General features: G+C 47.2%; 1 protein-coding gene across 4 annotated transcripts in view; it reads right to left on the bottom strand.

The window, feature by feature from the left end:
• tpk1 (thiamin pyrophosphokinase 1) overlaps positions 1–18,400 on the bottom strand; it is a 32,814-nt gene that overhangs the window by 1,237 nt on the left and 13,177 nt on the right. For 3 of the 4 annotated variants that reach the window (XM_072711079.1, XM_072711081.1, XM_072711080.1), the window contains exons 6-8: positions 17,732–17,827; positions 15,344–15,490; positions 13,165–13,275 (exon numbers count right to left, since the gene is read on the bottom strand). In XM_072711079.1, the coding sequence (XP_072567180.1) occupies positions 13,165–13,275; positions 15,344–15,490; positions 17,732–17,827 (354 nt within the window). Of the gene's footprint in view, positions 1–13,163; positions 13,276–15,343; positions 15,491–17,731; positions 17,828–18,400 lie in introns of all 4 variants that reach the window. The other variant, XM_023796387.2, reaches the window with a different exon arrangement.

The following is an 18,400-nucleotide window of genomic DNA, read 5'->3' as shown; positions in this document are numbered from 1 at the left end:
ACAGTACTGGATGGGTATGTATGTATGTATTTATGTATCTATGTAAATACATACAGACATCACATGGCACACCTGGTCAGTTCTAATGGCACACTGCTGTTTTAAGGGACACGTCATAGATACAAACATAGGAACATGTTTACCTGCAAAGGCCATACAGTGCAATGTAAGGACATGGCTTTATTTCATAGTAATAATAATGAGGCACAAACCAGTGACCTTCTGATCACAGACTCAAAGGCTCGGGCTGCTGAGCCACACACTTGCCCTGGCTTGATGTCTGGAAGTTTGAAAATAAGAAAAAAAATTGGACCAATGTGATCATGTCATACAATTAAGACTAAGAAAACTAAGGTTTGTGTCTGTCCCCGGCCCATAGAGCCTGCACATGTGTCTGTCCCCGGCCTACGAAGCGTTCGTACGTGTCTGTCCCCGGCCTACGAAGCGTTCGTACGTGTCTGTCCCCGGCCCACTAAGCCTGCGTACGTGTCTATCTCCGGCCCATGAAGCCTGCGTGTGTGTCTGTCCCCGGCCTACGAAGCGTTCGTACGTGTCTGTCCCCGGCCCACTAAGCCTGCGTACGTGTCTATCTCCGGCCCATGAAGCCTGCGTGTGTGTCTGTCCCCGGCCCATGAAACGTGCGTACGTGTCTGTCCCCGGCCTACGAAGCGTTCGTACGTGTCTGTCCCCGGCCCACGAAGCCTGCATATGTGTCTATCTCCAGCCCATGGTTAGACTGGCAGCAAGAGTTTTTAACAAGCCACTGTAATCAGGTTGCAGCTGTGAACATGGAATGTATAGTTAATTTCAGATTCTCAAATATGATTTTAGGAGGTTATGCACAGATATAACATAATTAAAATGTAACCTTGAATTCTATAAACATCACTTTTGTGTGATTTAAAAAAGAACTGTGCTGTGTGAGACTCATAAGCGCTGACAAACCTTGGTTAAAATTATTTTCAATCATGAAAATGTTGCATCTCGAAAATCCAATTGCAGCACACAGGAAGATGCAGCACATGTAGGCCATATATTACACTAGTAGATGCTGTATTTCAGTCACAAACGAGGTACGACTCTCTCATCCCAGACTCCTTCGGGTCTCTCATTCAGAATGAGAACAAGAGAGCCAAAGGAGTGACAAAACTGGTGATGAGTGAACGAAAGACTGAAGGTCAAGTGAACGAAAGAGTGAAGGTTATTCCTTCTCTGTAGGTGTATATGTTCAGTCCCAGGTTTAGTTTCCAACCAATCACATGCTCACTTACTGTGCAATCTTGCAGACGCTGGGAAATTTGTTGGCACCCTTATGTATAAATCCATCCCTTTGATATGTCATCGAGTAAAGCAAAGTATGCAAAAACGCAAACCAAGAGCACCATCTAGTGGCGTCAAAAAATACCACAAATGGCCCATGAGGCGTCGTTTTGGCGATCACTGCTGTAAGACCATCTCCAAGCAGACGATGACGGTTCATGGGACTGTAGCCAACCTCCCTGGATGCAGCCACAAGAGGAAAACTGACCCCAGACTGGGCAGATGGAGAGTGAGAAAGGTAGACAAAAAGCCAAGGAGACCTTCTAAAGAGACACAAGCTGAACTCCCAGGTCAAAGTCCATCATTGTCTGATGGCACCATCTGTCACCGCTGGAGTGAGAATGGAAGAAGATCCAGTAGGACTCCACCAGTGAAAGAAAAACCAGAGTGGAATTTGCTAAAATGCATACTGACAAACCACAACACTTTTGGGAGAATGTCCTTTGGAGAGATGAGACAAAACTGGAGCGTTTTGGCCAGTCACATCAGCTCTATGTCTACAGATGAAAAAATCAAGCTTTACAAGGAAAAACACCATATCTAGTGTGAAACAGGGAGGGGGCTCAGTTATGGTTTGGGGCTGATTTGCTGCGTCTGGCACAGGGAGCCTTCAGTCTCTGCAGGGCACAATGAAGTCTCAAGACTATCAAGACATTCTGGAGTGAAACATACTGCCCAGTGTCACAAAGCTCTGTCTCAATCGCAGGTCATGGGTCCTCCAACAGGATAATGACCCAAAACACACAACTAAAAGCTCCCAAGAATGGCTGAGAAAATACATTGGACTGTTCTTAAATGGCCCTCCATGAGCCCAGATCTTAATCCTAATCAGAGAAAATGGCAAACATTTTCTAATGAAACTGTTTATATCGCTATGTAAAATCTAAAAACAACCGTTTAAAGCATAATGGACAAATTATGTATTGAAAATGCACTTAATTACAGATCATTCTGCCCTCACTAGATAATTGAGCTGACTAATTTGGCAGATCGCTAAATAGATTCCAAACAGACAACTTCGTTGTTCTTAAGACGTTTATCAATGTTTGGTGATACTCGTGAAACTGAAACAACACGATAAATACAATCAGAAACCACACATACAGACTTAGAAATAAACGATTAGCGTAAATGCTAACATAACATAGAAATCCCATAGACGAGCTAATACGGTTAGCCTCATCTTATCTGTACATTTTGTCGGGTTGCATAGATTTGTGAGTCAAGGATCACACGGATGGCGGCGTGAACAAACGTTTATTCCGTGCAGCAACAGGCACCATCTTAACTTCACTCCTGCTAGTAATACAGGCATAATCTATCCACTCCTGAATCGTTCAACATCCATATACCATGGAGGTATAGCGGCCTCTACTGGACAAACAACGCTATCATTTAGTCAAATGATCTGCTATATCGAAGTTCTATTCTTAAACAGACCTCAACAGTATTTTCACAATTACCAACGCCGACATTATGAGGACGAGTAAGCTGCAGTTACAGAAAATGGATGGATGCTTTCAAGATCCTTTCTATCAGGACTAAAGTTAATGTGCTTTGAATTTAAATATAAAACCAACCATGTAACTTCATAAGACTCTAATTTATTGTCAGACTTGTCTCTTGTGGGGTTATGTACTCATATAAATACGGCTTACAGGCCCTGGTGGAATGTGCACTAAAACTGTGCTGCTGTCACAGAGAGGAGGCACCATCGCGGCTGGTTCATTACTGTTATTATTATGGCTTTAAGATTCCTGCGGTCAAATGGCACAATTTCCCTGCAATATCTTCCGTGCCTGAAGAGTCTGTAGGCAGCCAGAGAGACGGATGCAGCACCAGGAGCAAGGAATAGTAATGACAGTCCTGATAAAATCCAAATCAATAGAGGGCTATGTTGTTTATAGCGCCATCTGCTGGGAACCCCTGTGTTTTACAACACGACTGCAGACGCCTGGATTCAGCCAATGAATGGCAGCATAAGCAGGTGCACGTTCTGTCAGGTCTCACGTCAGGCGCGAGCTGAGGCCACTCTAGTAAATATTACCACCCCGATGCTCCATTAACACACTAATTACTGTTCTTTGTGGAAGCTATTCTGTGGGTTACACTCACACAGCAGTGGGATTACAGACAAAAATCCTGGACTTTAATGTTCAGTTAGCAATTTATAAACAAAGACATCAGACCAGCACTTTAGGGCTCACGGCTTAATGAAGGAAGGCATTAATATTTTAATCAAACCGCGGTATGGTGGCCGTACGGCGGGACAAACCGTGGGTGAGATGCACCACAGGGCACTCGGGTCATTTCCGGGTCACCCGATACCCCAAACACATGCAGAGGACATGGAGGCTTGTGGGCACCCAGAGGCGTGATTCTGATGACTGACATCACAGTACGACTTCAGCCGTGAGTGACAGCGTGTGCAGGCGCCTCACGACGGCCAGGTTAGCCTGACGCTCAGTGTGACGCTCCGTATGCAGGCATGCAGACTGAAGGCAGGAGCACAAGCGCTGAAATGCATGACCTTCCTCATCATTAATGTATGAGACGTAGCTCTGGATATTACAGTCAGGCGTCATAGGTAGGAATAAGACAAGCTTATGTCAGAGGAATTTCACAAAGTCTGTGATACCATAACACACCATTAGATGGTGCTACATCACTGACCTTCTGGCTCAAGGGATCAAGGGATTTCCTCTCAAGAAAGTGTAATTCAAAGAAAAGAAAGTGGAATCCGCAAAAGAACAAAATACAGGTAAGTCAAAGGCACCCAAAAGAGTCACAAACCAAACCAGTTACATGCGGCTGCCGCTACTAATGACTGTTTTGGTTTAGCTGGGCCAATTTTATGAAGAAGCCTCGAGTTTTAGGGAAATTTCATTAAGCTACTGATTACCACCTGCAGTGGGAGTTTACTGAAAAACAGAAACTTAAATTAATTCCACGCAGAACCAAATGTCAAAAATGTCAAAAATCAAACAGAGGATCCCTAGATCCCGTTTTGTGCCCACAATCGGGACGGACTTCCCTTTCCTGTAATGTTCCAGTGCTCACGATATTCCAGGCGCATCCTTCGTCCAGAAGAGACAGTGAAGCACCGTCAGAGACATTGAACAGAAGATAATACGTAACAGCGATACAGAGATACAGCAAGGTGCTCGGCGCTGAGCTCACAATGCGGGAAGAGCCGGGAAAAGACAAGCTGAGGAAACCCGGGGCGGCCAGTGTGACGATTAAAAATGGGGGAAAAAGCAGGATTCCTCCACCAAGTGCCGAAAATGCCAGCGTGTCAGGGACCCCCATGAGGATGCCCTACCCACCCCAATCATTGCCTGCTGCACTCAAAGTAAAGAATAAAAGAGGAATGATGGGGGGAAACATTTTTAAATAATAACGATTGAGAGGATGAAAGTGCAAAGTGATAAATTCCACCACAGGTGAAGTTCTATAAATGTGGGGTCTATGATCAGAACAAAAACTACCTCCACTGATCACTGTGATCTGCCCCAGTGACTGGCTGCATGCACACGGATTTCTCTATGATGAGGACACTCCTCCTTGTGAGGGTCGTGCTCTTTGACCTTCTGAGGGTCGTGCTGTTTGACCTTCTGTGTCACTGAGCGGCTTGTTCCGGGAGCACGTGACGGCCGCCGCGTCCATGTCTGAGGACGACAGAAGATCCCTTCTTTTCTGAGCGTTACACCCGCAGCCGTACTGTGTACCGCTTATAGTCAAAGAGGCTCCTCCATTCACCCCCATTCAGGTGGCCACAAAAATCCCCCCCACATTTCAAAATATCCTGTTTCGCAGGAGTAGACAGTCGGTGGTCTGAACAGCCAACAGCAGCTTCAGCTACTAAGGTACGGATGTGTGAGGCGTTTAGCTGAAAGTACCGGAAAAAAGTGGCAACTGGAACATCACGGCCTGCTGTCCTCTTACCCTTGATACACTGGGATTTTGTTCATGCTGTATACAGTGTCAACCCTTTGCTATGGGTGCGTGGCCATTTAATTCACGAGAGCTGGGAGACAAATGAAGTACGGCTGAGAGGGAGCCATTGATCTTCCCATTGCCACGGTGACCGTGCAGCTTTCCTGAAAGCGTACGTCTGGATGTCACTGTGCCTGTGATGAGCCCCAGGTCAGAGCGAGAAGCCATGTCCTCACATGGACGCTTTTTCTAAAACACATCGTCTGTACTTTCCGTTAACAGTAATTTGTTTAATGTTGAGACACTTGTAGAATCCTGCCACTTCAAAGGAGCAGCTGAGAGACTGAATCAGCAGCCAGATGCAAGTACATTGAAAAGGTAACACAGGTTTTCATGCTATTTCCTCTCACTCTCGGACTGAAGCTGAGAGCCGGACTTGAGCGGGTGATGACAGGGCCGACCGGCAGCGGCCGGTTAAAGCGAGAGCACGGCCGCCTGCGACTCCCATTAGCTCCACGCCGTGGTAAACACTGTGGAGGCCTGGATTGCTGTGCGCCCTCTAGTGGTATCAAGTATCCACATCCACTACATTAGCTAACATTACACCAAAAGATCTGGAAACATACACACAGATATATACACATTATATATACATCATACTGTATTCTTCATATACTCTCTGTCTACCTGCCATTATATCTATGTATTTTGCTTACTTTAGGGCTCGTGGCTGGTGGATGCGACGGATTGATGGCTGCTAGCCGGCTCTGGGTCTCTATGGAGATCCTCAATGCTACCCCTGAGGCATGCTGGGAGATATGCGGCAGTCGCAGCTTGTGACAGCACCGCTAGATGCGGCTCCTCTGCTGCTGGCTGGAGGCCGAAGAGGACAGGAAGCCACATGGTGCTCCTGATCACCGTCTGCCCCACAGTCACCTAAGCCTGTCTGCCAAGGCCTGAGGCTCAGTGGCTTACAGGGACCCTGCTCTATGCTGCCCCTCCGAGGCCTGAGGCTCAGTGGCTTACGGGGACCCTGCTGTATGCTGCCCCTGTGAGGCCCGAGGCTCAGTGGCTTACGGGGACCCTGCTCTATGCTGCCCCTCCGAGGCCCCAGGCTCAGTGGCTTACGGGGAACCTGCTCTACGCTGCCCCTCCGAGGCCCGAGGCTCAGTGGCTTACGGGGACCCTGCTCTATGCTGCCCCTCCGAGGTCCGAGGCTCAGTGGCTTACGGGGACCCTGCTCTATGCTGCCCCTCCGAGGCCCGAGGCTCAGTGGCTTACGGGGACCCTGCTCTATGCTGCCCCTCCGAGGCCCGAGGCTCAGAGGCTTATGGGGACCCTGCTCTATGCTACCTCCCTGAGGCCTGAGGCTCAGTGACTTACGGGAACCCTGCTCTACGCTGCCCCTCCGAGGCCCGAGGCTCAGTGGCTTACGGGGACCCTGCTCTATGCTGCCTCCCTGAGGCCTGAGGCTCAGTGGCTTACGGGAACCCTGCTCTATGCTGCCCCTCCGAGGCCCGAGGCTCAGTGGCTTACGGGAACCCTGCTCTACGCTGCCCCTCCGAGGCCCGAGGCTCAGTGGCTTACGGGGACCCTGCTCTATGCTGCCTCCCTGAGGCCCGAGGCTCAGTGGCTTACGGGAACCCTGCTCTATGCTGCCCCTCCGAGGCCCGAGGCTCAGTGGCTTACGGGGACCCTGCTCTATGCTGCCTCCCTGAGACCCGAGGCTCAGTGGCTTACGGGGACCCTGCTCTATGCTGCCTCCCTGAGGCCCGAGGCTCAGTGGCTTACAGGGACCCTTCTCTATGCTGCCCCTCTGAGGACTGAGGGCCTCTCTCAGAAGTTCAGGTCCAAGCTGAGTCTGGAGCATCCATGCTCCTCATCAACAGGCAAATGAGATGTTCCTCCACCTTCACGGGACTCATGGCAGACTGAGTATTACTGGGCCAGCAGAGCCGGATTTAGCGGCCTTGTCTCTGTACAGATACCAGCTGCGACTCGCCGATCCCCGTGTCTCTCTAGGTCGTGTGAGATACTTTATGTCTGGGAAGTTCCGCGATAAAACCATGCCCTGTTAAATTATTCATCAGCCAAAGAGCTGCATCTCTTTACGAGATCTCCAGCCTCCCTCACTTCTGCCTCCAACTCATATCTTGTTTCCATCTGCCAGGAAGCCCTGAGATGGTGAGATGTGGAAGCCCGGCATCCCATCATTAAGGATAGATGGAGATGAGTGTCTGTTTTGGATTAAAATGAACCAAATAACAGCAAATCTTTGATCTTTGAGGGTCAGTATCAGAGTAAACAGTATGAGAGGAAAGAGACCATCTCAGTTTGACAGCAGGGCATGCTGCTCCGAAACCCAAATTAAAATGGATTCCACATGCATGCAAAAGTCACAAAAGAAACAAAAACGGCATGGGCTGACATCCATGCAGAAAATAAAATGAATATGTAGAGTATACTGAGTATAATGAGTATACTGTATGAGTATACTGTATGAGTATACTGTATGAGTATACAGGGAGCCGGACAGCGCAGTAACGCAGAAATCACACCTTAGTGATCACTGATCTTGATGATCTGCCTAGACAGCCATGGTATTATATCCAGTACTGGGGTAACTTAACTCTGTGTCATGTAAACATTTAACCTGCAGTGTAAGACTGACGGCTTTCTCATGTTAACTTCCCAAAATGGGTATATGAAAAAACCCCAAACTAACAAACCACGGGAAGGCAGACAGACCTTCTTCTGAGAAGACCGAGGACCAAAGGTCCAACACAGGATCCCTCACAGAACAAAGCAGGACAGACATTTTAATCCCCCTGCATATCCCATAGGGTCTCTAGCCATTAATGATTATGAATAAACTGGCTGCATGCAGGACTCTGCGGCGATGGACTGGCGTCCCGTCCAGGTCGTACCCCAGGCTGACGCAGCCTGGGATAGGTTCCAGCTCCCCCCCCCCCCCCCCGGATATAGGGCTGGCTATCGGGAGGATGGCGTGTGGCTCAGCAGATTAGGACTCTGCACTCTTAACCGCAACATCAGGATTATAAGATGAAGATATTTATATAAAGATACATTTTAAAAGGAGAAATCAGTTACATTTTCGATCTACACGTTAGACATTTCGGGTCAGAAGGACGTCAGCATAAAGAGAATCACACACAGGGATCATGGTGCTTGGTGACTCCATCACTCTAGTGATACGAGCATCAGATTAAGAAGCTTAAGCATGTAGTGTTTCTATAAGGCAGGATGACGCTGACAGCCCACGTTTCGGGAGGGAGCAAAAATGTGGACTGTCTGGTGGAGAACTGGGAGGGAGCAAAAATGTGGACTGTCTGGTGGAGAACTGGGAGGGAGCAAAAAGGTGGTGTATGGATCTCTCAGGACCAGACTGGGAAATGCTGCTCTAGAAGGGAAATCTGGGCTCAGCCTTTCCAGCTGCGATACTGGGAAGAGTCGTCAACAGCGGCCAGGGCAGCGTAAATATTTTATAGGCAGGTCTAGCTGCTGAAATATTTGCAAAAAAGGAGTGATCAGCGAGGAGAGAGTTGTGATTTAGGACAATGTCTTTTTATTTGTACATTTGAAACTTTAATCAAAAGAGAATTTCAAACCCCCCTGAACCTCACCAATGTATTTTAGACGACCTATGTGGGTAAATTTTGCTCAAGGCAAGAGCTGCACGTATTTCAGCAATTTCTGGCACTCATATGTAGAGAAGTTGAAGCTGAAATCCGCACCTCTCTTACAAAAATGATGTGTAATATTCTTAATAGTTTATAGGTGAAAGATGACACCCCCTCACTGCACCCCTGCTCTATCAGCACAACCTCTAACCTGCACATAAAGCCACAGAAGGTCCTCTGGAATGAAGCTTTCTGTAGGACAACCATATATGCAACTGAGAACATTTTATGTGGAACTTCAGCAACTCAAATCAAGGTTACATCTCGATTGGTATAAAAACAAATCAACAAGCCTGACACTGGGATACCTGAAGACAGAAAATTCTAGAAACACGCCCCCTGTATGGCTGCCTGGTGTTGGCACCGGCTCGACGACAGCTAACAGTAATTGTAACATCCACTGAGCATTTTACGTGATCTTGTAGCACTGCCTTCCCGCTTTACCTCACTGGGGCATTTTATGTGATCTTGTAGCACTGCCTTCCCGCTTTACCTCACTGGGGCATTTTACGTGATCTTGTAGCACTGCCTTCCCGCTTTACCTCACTGGGGCATTTTTTCCGTGATCTTGTAGCACTGCCTTCCCGCTTTACTTCACTGGGGCATTTTACGTGATCCTGTAGCACTGCCTTCCCGCTTTACCTCACTGGGGCATTTTACGTGATCTTGTAGCACTGCCTTCCCGCTTTACCTCACTGGGGCATTTTACGTTTTCTTGTAGCACTGCCTTCCTGCTTTACCTCACTGGGGCATTTTTTCCGTGATCTTGTAGCACTGCCTTCCCGCTTTACCTCACTGGGGCATTTTACGTGATGCTGTAACACTGCCTTCCCACTTTACCTCACTGGGGCATTTTTCCTGTTCTCTGTTTTCAGGGAAACGTGTGAGTGTTTGTGCCTCTTCACATGTTACAAGTTACGCCAAAGTCCCCTGTCACTGTGCAGATGGAAAAAGTTCCTTAACCTAGTTTTGTACCCTTCAAATACCCTGCGAGGCTTTAATCTTCCATGTCAGATGTGGGTATACATCCTCCCAAACACCGTCTGACAGCAGCGTGCTCTGGTATCGTCCCCTTCACAGTCTCAAAGGAACAAACTCACTACAGCCCATAAAGTATATACCCATCAAATCGATTGTGCACAATGGGCTTTTAAGCGCTATGCCAAAATACCAGCAGCCAGATAAAAGCAGCTAAACCGTCCAGATAGCAAAAGGACGATCTGCATCCGATATCACGTGTACTCTGCGTCAATCCAGCACAGCTTTCACGATAAAAGTCTGTCTGCACCTTTAAGAAAATGACGTCCTATTGTTCACCGTTTCATAGCTGATCTAGGCTGGTAACTGTAGGTCAATGAAAAGGCAGCTGCTCATGAAACAATCAAATGCTGAATTTCTTCCTTTGGACCAGTTCAGACTGACTTTTAATTTGCCGTTTATTTTTGCTCTGTGCAGCTTCACTTTTCGCTCACACCTGTGATAATAAGGCTGACAGAATGTCATCATTATAACACACGACGCCGGCAACTTCGTACATATTCCCAACAAATGGCAGCTGCCCCAAGCGATACCCACAGGAATCTTACAATTGCATCTGACAGTTTGCTTGTTTAACTCCTCCATCCATCCATCCATCCATCCATCACAAGGTCCCAGGAACCACAGGGCATGAGGCTGAGGAGAATGTCTGTCCCACGACATCGCATTTTAAAAAATAACCACCTCACATATAGTTTCAGCGTATAGACTGCCATGAAAATAAATTTTAAATAATTTCCTAATTTACAAAAAAGTGTTAATGTATTTTCTTAGCACAGTCATCACCCGCCTGCCTTCCTCGTTTCTCCTGTGTAACGCGGGACCTACATGCGTGTCTCACGCAGACATTGTCACGCAGGCCTGAGGCTTCCGCGCACTGGATGCTCGCGGGTGCCGGTGCTGATGATGTATGAATATGCAATGGGGCGCCGTGCAGAGGCGTGTCCCCGCCCCCGCCCCCCGCTCTCCGCTGGCGCGCCACCGTGCTCCCAGGCCCGTCTCCTGCCCCGTTCCGACGGCGGGGGAGAGTTTCGCAGGGAAGAGCCGGTGTCTCGGGAGGGGAGCTGAGCACTGAGCCGAAATAAACATCTTGCACGTTATGCTAAACAGCGGGATCGCTGGGGGCTGCAGACTTCAATAGCAATTCGAAAAACACCCACATTGCAAACAAATTTACAACTTAAAAAGCTTTTCCTTTTTGGGCTTGCAGGCTAAAATGCAGCATTCCAGGATTCCTTAGATTCCGGTGAACTGCTTGCGAAGAGAAGATGGAAACACCTGGAAGCATCGCACCCTGACCGGGGCTGCCAGCCACGCCCCCACCTGACGCGGCTCCTCGGCCGAGCGGCTAATCGAGACGTTACATCTCCGCCTCAGTCTCCGCTCCGCCCGGCCACTGGCAGTCAGAGGGCTTCCCGAACCCGCAGATTATGCAGCTGCTGGTTCTCATTTTGACTGCAGAACCTCGAATCACTGGAGCCCAGAAAGCAGCTCTTAGTCTAAAAACAGGAGCAGAGGGACGTGATGTTTGGGTATGAATCCTGAAATGTGCGCCTCTGAGAGTCTGAATCCTAGAAGGACCCTGAATGTATTTTACTTCCATCTTAACCAACCCATTAACTAGTCATCAGTGTAATATTATTTATTAGACTGGACTTATTTTCTTATTTGAGAAATTATTTTAAGATTCTGGAGTTTTTTAATTCAGGAAAATATGAAGTTGCTTATGTATTATTTATATTTTTGCCTCAATTAGTAAGACGTTGTTAAAGTTCATCATGTGTCAGTGTCTGTAGGTGAGCACTGGTTAAGTGCATTAACAACTAAAATATGCAAAGTACAATCAAAAGTGATTATTAAATGCATGCAGTTTTAATAGTTACTGCATAGCTTGGAATCCCTGCAGAGATCGTCCCAGCTTTCCTTTGAGGCTAAGCCCCCGTTTACTGACGCACTGGGGACGCCTCCCCCATGTCTGAGGGATTTCATGCTGCCCACGCTGACGGGAGATTGGCAGTCCGCAGCAGCGCCGGCCCGTTATTCCCGTGACGGCCTTTCAGCTGGACTCAGGTAGGACAGACGCGATATCACAGCGTGTCAGACTGGAAAAGCCATGTCACCAAGGGGAAGCTTCTCCAGTCACACCTGCCCCCCCCCCACCACCCCACTGTGTCTGATCAATCACAATACTACTGTTTTTTTTTTTAATTTAAAGAAATCATCTCTAGGTACCTTTTAAATACTTTTAAACCGCCTCACAGAATGTCTCTCTCCCTCTGAGATCAATAAAGTTCATCTTAGCTTTCAGTCACATTATTACCACAGACAAAAATCAACATAAGTCTCCCATTAAAGTTATTTCCCTCCCTGCACACGCTCATAGAGTAATGCTTGTCAAGGCAGGTGAAAACAAATCTTGCTTCAATGTCGGTCTGCTACAACAGAAACATGGACAATCGGACAATCACCGGCATCACACAATCACCGCCATCACACAATCACCGCCCAGGGGCTCCAGCTGTAGAAGAGGTTATGTGTGCAAACTCGAGGCAATAAGGCACTCTTTGGATAACGGAGGACAGAGACTGACCAACCATGATGCTCCAAGTCATGAGGGGACTTCTGTGATTGGCTGGAGATCATGCATTGGCTGTCATGTGCTACAGAATCAAAGGAAACTAATGCTTTTTAAATCTCCGCTTCTTCCTCCGAGTGTTAATGGGGGAAACCTTCCAATACAGAGTGAACCAACAATGTTCTGAGACATCTGGTCAGATTAGGGCAGTAAAATACTGGGGGGGGGGACGGGACATACAATGTACATGTTCAGACCCATTCATAAGCAGCACCTACAGCTTTTAAATGTGTCTGTTTGTAACACCATCTGACTACAGCCCGAGTTCCAGAGGCATGTCATTCGGCGGCATCCTCTCTCACACCACACAGCCTTTAGCTTCGCTGCTGCCTTGTTTCCGTGGAGTTCTGGCAAACGGCCACTTATTTCCCCCCCTTTGGCTTGAATTTCTTATGGATGCATTATAATCATCCCTGTTAAGTATATGAATCCCATCTGGTCCATAATAAACCGTCACCGCTCCCCACGGCAGGTTCCTTATCATGAGAGTCGTCATGCGGAGCGACGGTTCCGTTAACCGGCCACTTGCTCACCGAGGTTCCACTTGAGTCCCGTGGTTCTGGTCACACAGGGCCCCCCCACAGGAATCAGGCTGCACCAATCCCCCTCCAGGCCCGTGTTGACGTCCAGCCGGTGCCGCACGCCCTGCGAAGACGAAGACGGCGTCAGGCCGGGAGGGGGCCGGGGGAGCCAGACCCCCCCCCCTCATCCATGCTAGAGGAAACTGGGGAGCAAAACACACTGTGTTATAGGGTTTGTTTGCTTTAACAATGAAGACGCCCTTTAATAACAGCTCCCTCTGAAGAAATAGTGACCGTGGCTAAAATTAACTAGCCTTTCCCCAAGACGGTAAAACAAAACATACACTTATAAAGAAACTATTGCCCAAAACAATTACTAAGGGACTGGATTGTTGTCCTAAGTAAAAGACCACATTAACGTACATATTTATGAATGCATGAAGATTAATTTGGTCTGAGGATATTATGTATACAGTGGAAGTCCTCTTTCCTTCCCTGGGTGCTAGATAAGCTGGAGAAGTAACATTTTCATGCACGAGGTGACATTAAAAGCGGCAGGGGGGGGTGACATTAAAAGCGGCAGGGCCTTTCGCCGGGTCTGTCAAGAGGCCCACAGCACAAGCTGGGTAACAGGCCTGCTGGTAGGAGGACGCCTTGGAGCACAGAACAGCCGATTCACGGCAGCGGGGGTGATAATTTCAGAACCCCTGACGCCCGGCTCGGTTGATTCGGGCCCCACATACTTCAAAGGAAGGGATGGTGCAATCTGTCTTCAAAGCACGGGGTGGCACGATGAACGAGGTGATGCCAATTAGGGTGACCGACTGTGTGCGAATCCTGCTGCCTTGCTGTAACAGTGAACAAACGCGTATTCATTCCGTACCCATAGGTGTCTTGCGCTAACCCTCACACCACTGGTGGCTGGCTAATTATTTTGATTGTATAAACACGGTTTAATCCCAACACGGAAGCACTGCATTAGAAGCTTTGCCTTGGTAATTTGCCTTTAACGCAGTGTACAGGCGATGGGTATTTTCCATCATATTTATAATTCACTGTTAATTGAACAGAAACAGCACAAACACATCATTTGCAGGTCTGGGTCTTGCTGGATTCCCCCTGAATTCGCTTAAAGTAAGTCATCGTACCCCGCAGAATTACTCAATTCTCTGTCTGAGGTGTATATTGCATTATCAGCAGGGGAATCCATTCCTCTACTCTCCATTTTTAAGGGATAAAAAGTAAATGAAAATATTTAGTATTACTTTTTTTTAATTGTATATACTGCATGAATTGCATACTCTTATTGACTTTTCAAGGTTATTTGGACAGACCACAAATTGGTCTGTACCCTACATCTGGCAGTCTAACCTTCCTTTACATGCTTATTTATGAATTGCATGTTTTTATTTCTACTTCTGTCTATATTTTATTTTAATTCTATTCATTGTTTTTTGTACTTTTGTATGTTTGTCTCCATGACGCCACCTGCACCAAAACAAACACTTTGTACTTTTTGCACTTGGCGAATAAAAGGATTCTTATTATGAAATCGATGGTGGCCTCCTTTAGCTTATTATGCTTCAGACCTATGATAAACGCAATACGATTAGTGACGTCCACGGTCACATGGCGGTGCCAACAGATTTAGCCAATTCAATGCTCATTAGCACACTGCTAAAGAAACCAGCTAATTCAACGCTCATTAGCACACTGCTAAAAAAACCAGCCAATTCAATGCTCATTAGCACACTGCTAAAGAAACCAGCCAATTCAATGCTCATTAGCACACTGCTAAAGAAACCAGCTAATTCAATGCTCATTAGCACACTGCTAAAGAAACCAGCTAATTCAACGCTCATTAGCACACTGCTAAAGAAACCAGCTAATTCAACGCTCATTAGCACACTGCTAAAGAAACCAGCTAATTCAACGCTCATTAGCACACTGCTAACAAAACCCAGCCAATTCAATGCTCATTAGCACACTGCTAAAGAAACCAGCCAATTCAATGCTCATTTATATCGCACAACACTTTGAAAATCGCTTAAATTTCATGTTTTCCTGTTTGCTAATGTAAACAAGTCATGGATGCATATATGAAAATATATATCTGGACTCATCGCTTTGAATCACTTTGCAGGAGCACCCATAATGAAGGGATGAATGGGAGATAAGCGGCGCCCCCTTACTGCCCGGAGGAGGTAAGCCAGGGAACACCCCTGGAGGATAATGACAGGCAGCTCCGTCATGTTCTGGGCGTGGAAGAGGGTCTCGATGGAGGCCATGGTCTGGTCCAGGCGTCCAGCCAGGCCGCCAAGGGTCACCACTGTGTCCACCTGCAGAGGGTCACATCACACAGACCATTAACTCAGCTATAGCAACATGACAGCATTCTGTAAACATGGCAGAGGCTGTGTGACTAGGAGAAGTCATGCATTCAGCATGTAAAATATGTGCAGTCTTGGTTTACCGCTTAATGTATCCCAGACCTTGACTTGCACCATTATGCTCTTCAAATGGAAGCGGTCATAGTGTTTTGACTCATTAGTCTATGTTTATATGTAGTCTGTTAGTAGAATTTGGTACAGGTCTGTCTGCACTGCACTGCAAAGCTTAATGCAAACACCCCCCACCCTTTAGGAGCAGAGAAGTGCTCCCCCAACCAGGGAAGGATCAGCCTGCTTAAAAGTGCCGGGGCGAGAGGGGGGGGAGGTTCTAGGGGAAGAAGGTGAGTAATTTCCCTTTGAAAGAATTATCATCTTTAACTTGCTGTATTTCTACACTTCCTTCTGCATTAATGGTATGTAAATATCATCACATTTTAACGTACAGTGTAGTGTATCAGCATGTCCTACTATTAAATATTGTTAGAATCTCACTAATGTAACATTGGCTACCGTACTTCAGGGGACTCTCTTCTCTGTCTCAGCCAAACACAACCCCCCCTGCGAAGCCCACCCCCCAGCGTCCTTCCTGCCCCCTTAGCATCCCTGGGCTGACATGATGACATCATACTGGCCCACACTGTCAGCTCTGAACCACGCCACAGGTCAGTCCTCGGGGCTGGAATTGGGGTCATTTTCTCATTCCTCCCCATTTACCACAATCTGGGACTCAAACTAACTGAATGAGTCAGTCAAAAAAGTATGACACTTAAAAAGAAAATGTCTTTGTGTTAGTACATGGACAGATATGTTCAGCAGTGTTTTGCTATGAGACCAATAAATGTGCAACATTTTTACAAAATTAAGCAAGAACCACAGGACTTTCAGTGAGAACTATATACATGTATTTTCTTTTTGTATTTTTGCTGGTTAACTGTGAATTAAATTACTAGCTGCCGTGTTCAGAACAGAGCCATTATTAAAGCACGCAGGAGCGATATGCACTAGCTTTCAATTAAAGTACTAATGAAAGCTTCAAAAGTGCTTCAGAAGGACACAAGAGGGCATTTGCTATTTACCGAGACAACCTGAGAGTGACATTAACAGGGACAAAGTCAGCATTCAGGTTAATGAATGAGCAGATGCAGACCTGGCGATGTCAGATTTGGCATTCCTCACTTTTAGTAACTAAGCAGATGGTAATATATGACAAACGGTCACAGTCTGTCCCCTGTGTGTTACCATTAATTCATACAATAAAAATGTAGGAAATATCTTAAGGGGGTCAGAGTGACAACTGAGTCTGGAACAGAACCCTTTCAAACAACCTTTGAGCAGATCAAAACCTTGTAACTTGGCAAAATGCCACCTTTTGCAGATACAGAAGCTTTAATGAGGCTCCCCATTTGCAGATGTGTGGGGAGACACAGAGCAAAGGACCTTGGTGTCACACATTTAGAGTGTCGAGGGCAGACGCCACTCTGGCGTGTGTGACTTTAAAGCAGAGCCCAGAAGCTCCTTGTTTGCTCTGAAACCCGACATCAGAGAAGCCACTTCAGAATGCGCGTGTCCCTCAGCCACTCACCGAAACCTCACAAGCTCGCTCTCTTGGCAGGGAAAGAATATTCAGAAATCGATACCCCAAATCAGTCAGTACTGTTACCAACGATAAAGCGATGTAATTTCGACATGCAGGTATTCCTTAGCGTGCAGCGGCCGTGTTTGCGTGTTGCCGTGGCGTTAGAATGCAGTGGCTACGTTCACAATGGTTACATTTGAAGAAAAGCCTGGTTCAAGTTCAATAACTTTATCATCTTGTAAATGAAATTCGTTGTGGCTGATGACAGCTCGAAATCCCGTGTTTTCATGAGAGAAGTTTTGCAGGGGGAAGATAAACAGCGGCTCCAGGATAAACAGCCCTCTTTCCTCAAAACTCATCTCCTGCACCCCCCGCCCATCCCATGTAGGCCCCATCATTCCCGGGTGCGGTATCCACCACAAACCGCGATGGAACGCCAGCTGCACCATCCCTGGGTGTTTTGACATGCTAATGTTTTCAGAGTGGGACATTGTCCAAGGACGGCGGCGGGGGGTGGGGGGCCAGGCCTACCCTGACAAAGGATTGATTTCCCTGCGGACGGGCATCTCGGGGGCAGTGAAGTGAGGCGGACGACCCCCCCCCCCAGGGCAAACCTGCAAACTGCGCTGTTTAATCTCCTCCAGGAGGATGGCCAGGCACTTAGTGAAGTCGGTCAGGTCCTGATCTGCCGTTTCGATCAGTCTGCACTTCTGTTTCGGAACAGAAGGATGACCCACATCAGGGGGGAACCCGCAGACATTCCCGTGACACACACCAGAGTTCATTTCCGCTACACGGTCTTACACAGGTATAGTGTAATGCACTTTTGTGGCTGTCAAGAGGAAGCTAGGAAGCTCGTTATATATAAATTCCTTGATTAGAATAAATATAATTCAATTCCATTGTTTTATATTGCGGGCAGCTATCACCTTATCGCATTACAACGCACAGTGAACATTGCACTGCATGTACAAGAGTAACAACCTATCATCTTGGCTTATTTCTGATACCTGCTTGTTCAAAAATAATGAAACTATAAATGTTTACACCTGCTCTCCCCCACCAGTCGCAGGCAGACAGCTGTTAACGCAGAACATCACACGACTCGGACTGTGACCTGCTGGAAACGTCCCGAGTCGTCTGCATCATACCCAGGGGCATTTCCCAAGTGTCCTCCACCTCCACAATCTTTCAACAAGTGAATTACACGCAGCCTGTGGCTGTCAACCCCTGGAACCTTCAATGTCATGGTACTTATACTGATGCATCAAAACAGTATTTCC

Source organism: Paramormyrops kingsleyae, chromosome 4, assembly GCF_048594095.1.
Source record: "Paramormyrops kingsleyae isolate MSU_618 chromosome 4, PKINGS_0.4, whole genome shotgun sequence".
In the NCBI taxonomy this organism is placed as follows: domain Eukaryota; kingdom Metazoa; phylum Chordata; class Actinopteri; order Osteoglossiformes; family Mormyridae; genus Paramormyrops; species Paramormyrops kingsleyae.
The sequence above is the reverse complement of the archived record's forward strand: the minus strand, read 5'-3'. Positions and strand labels throughout refer to the sequence as shown.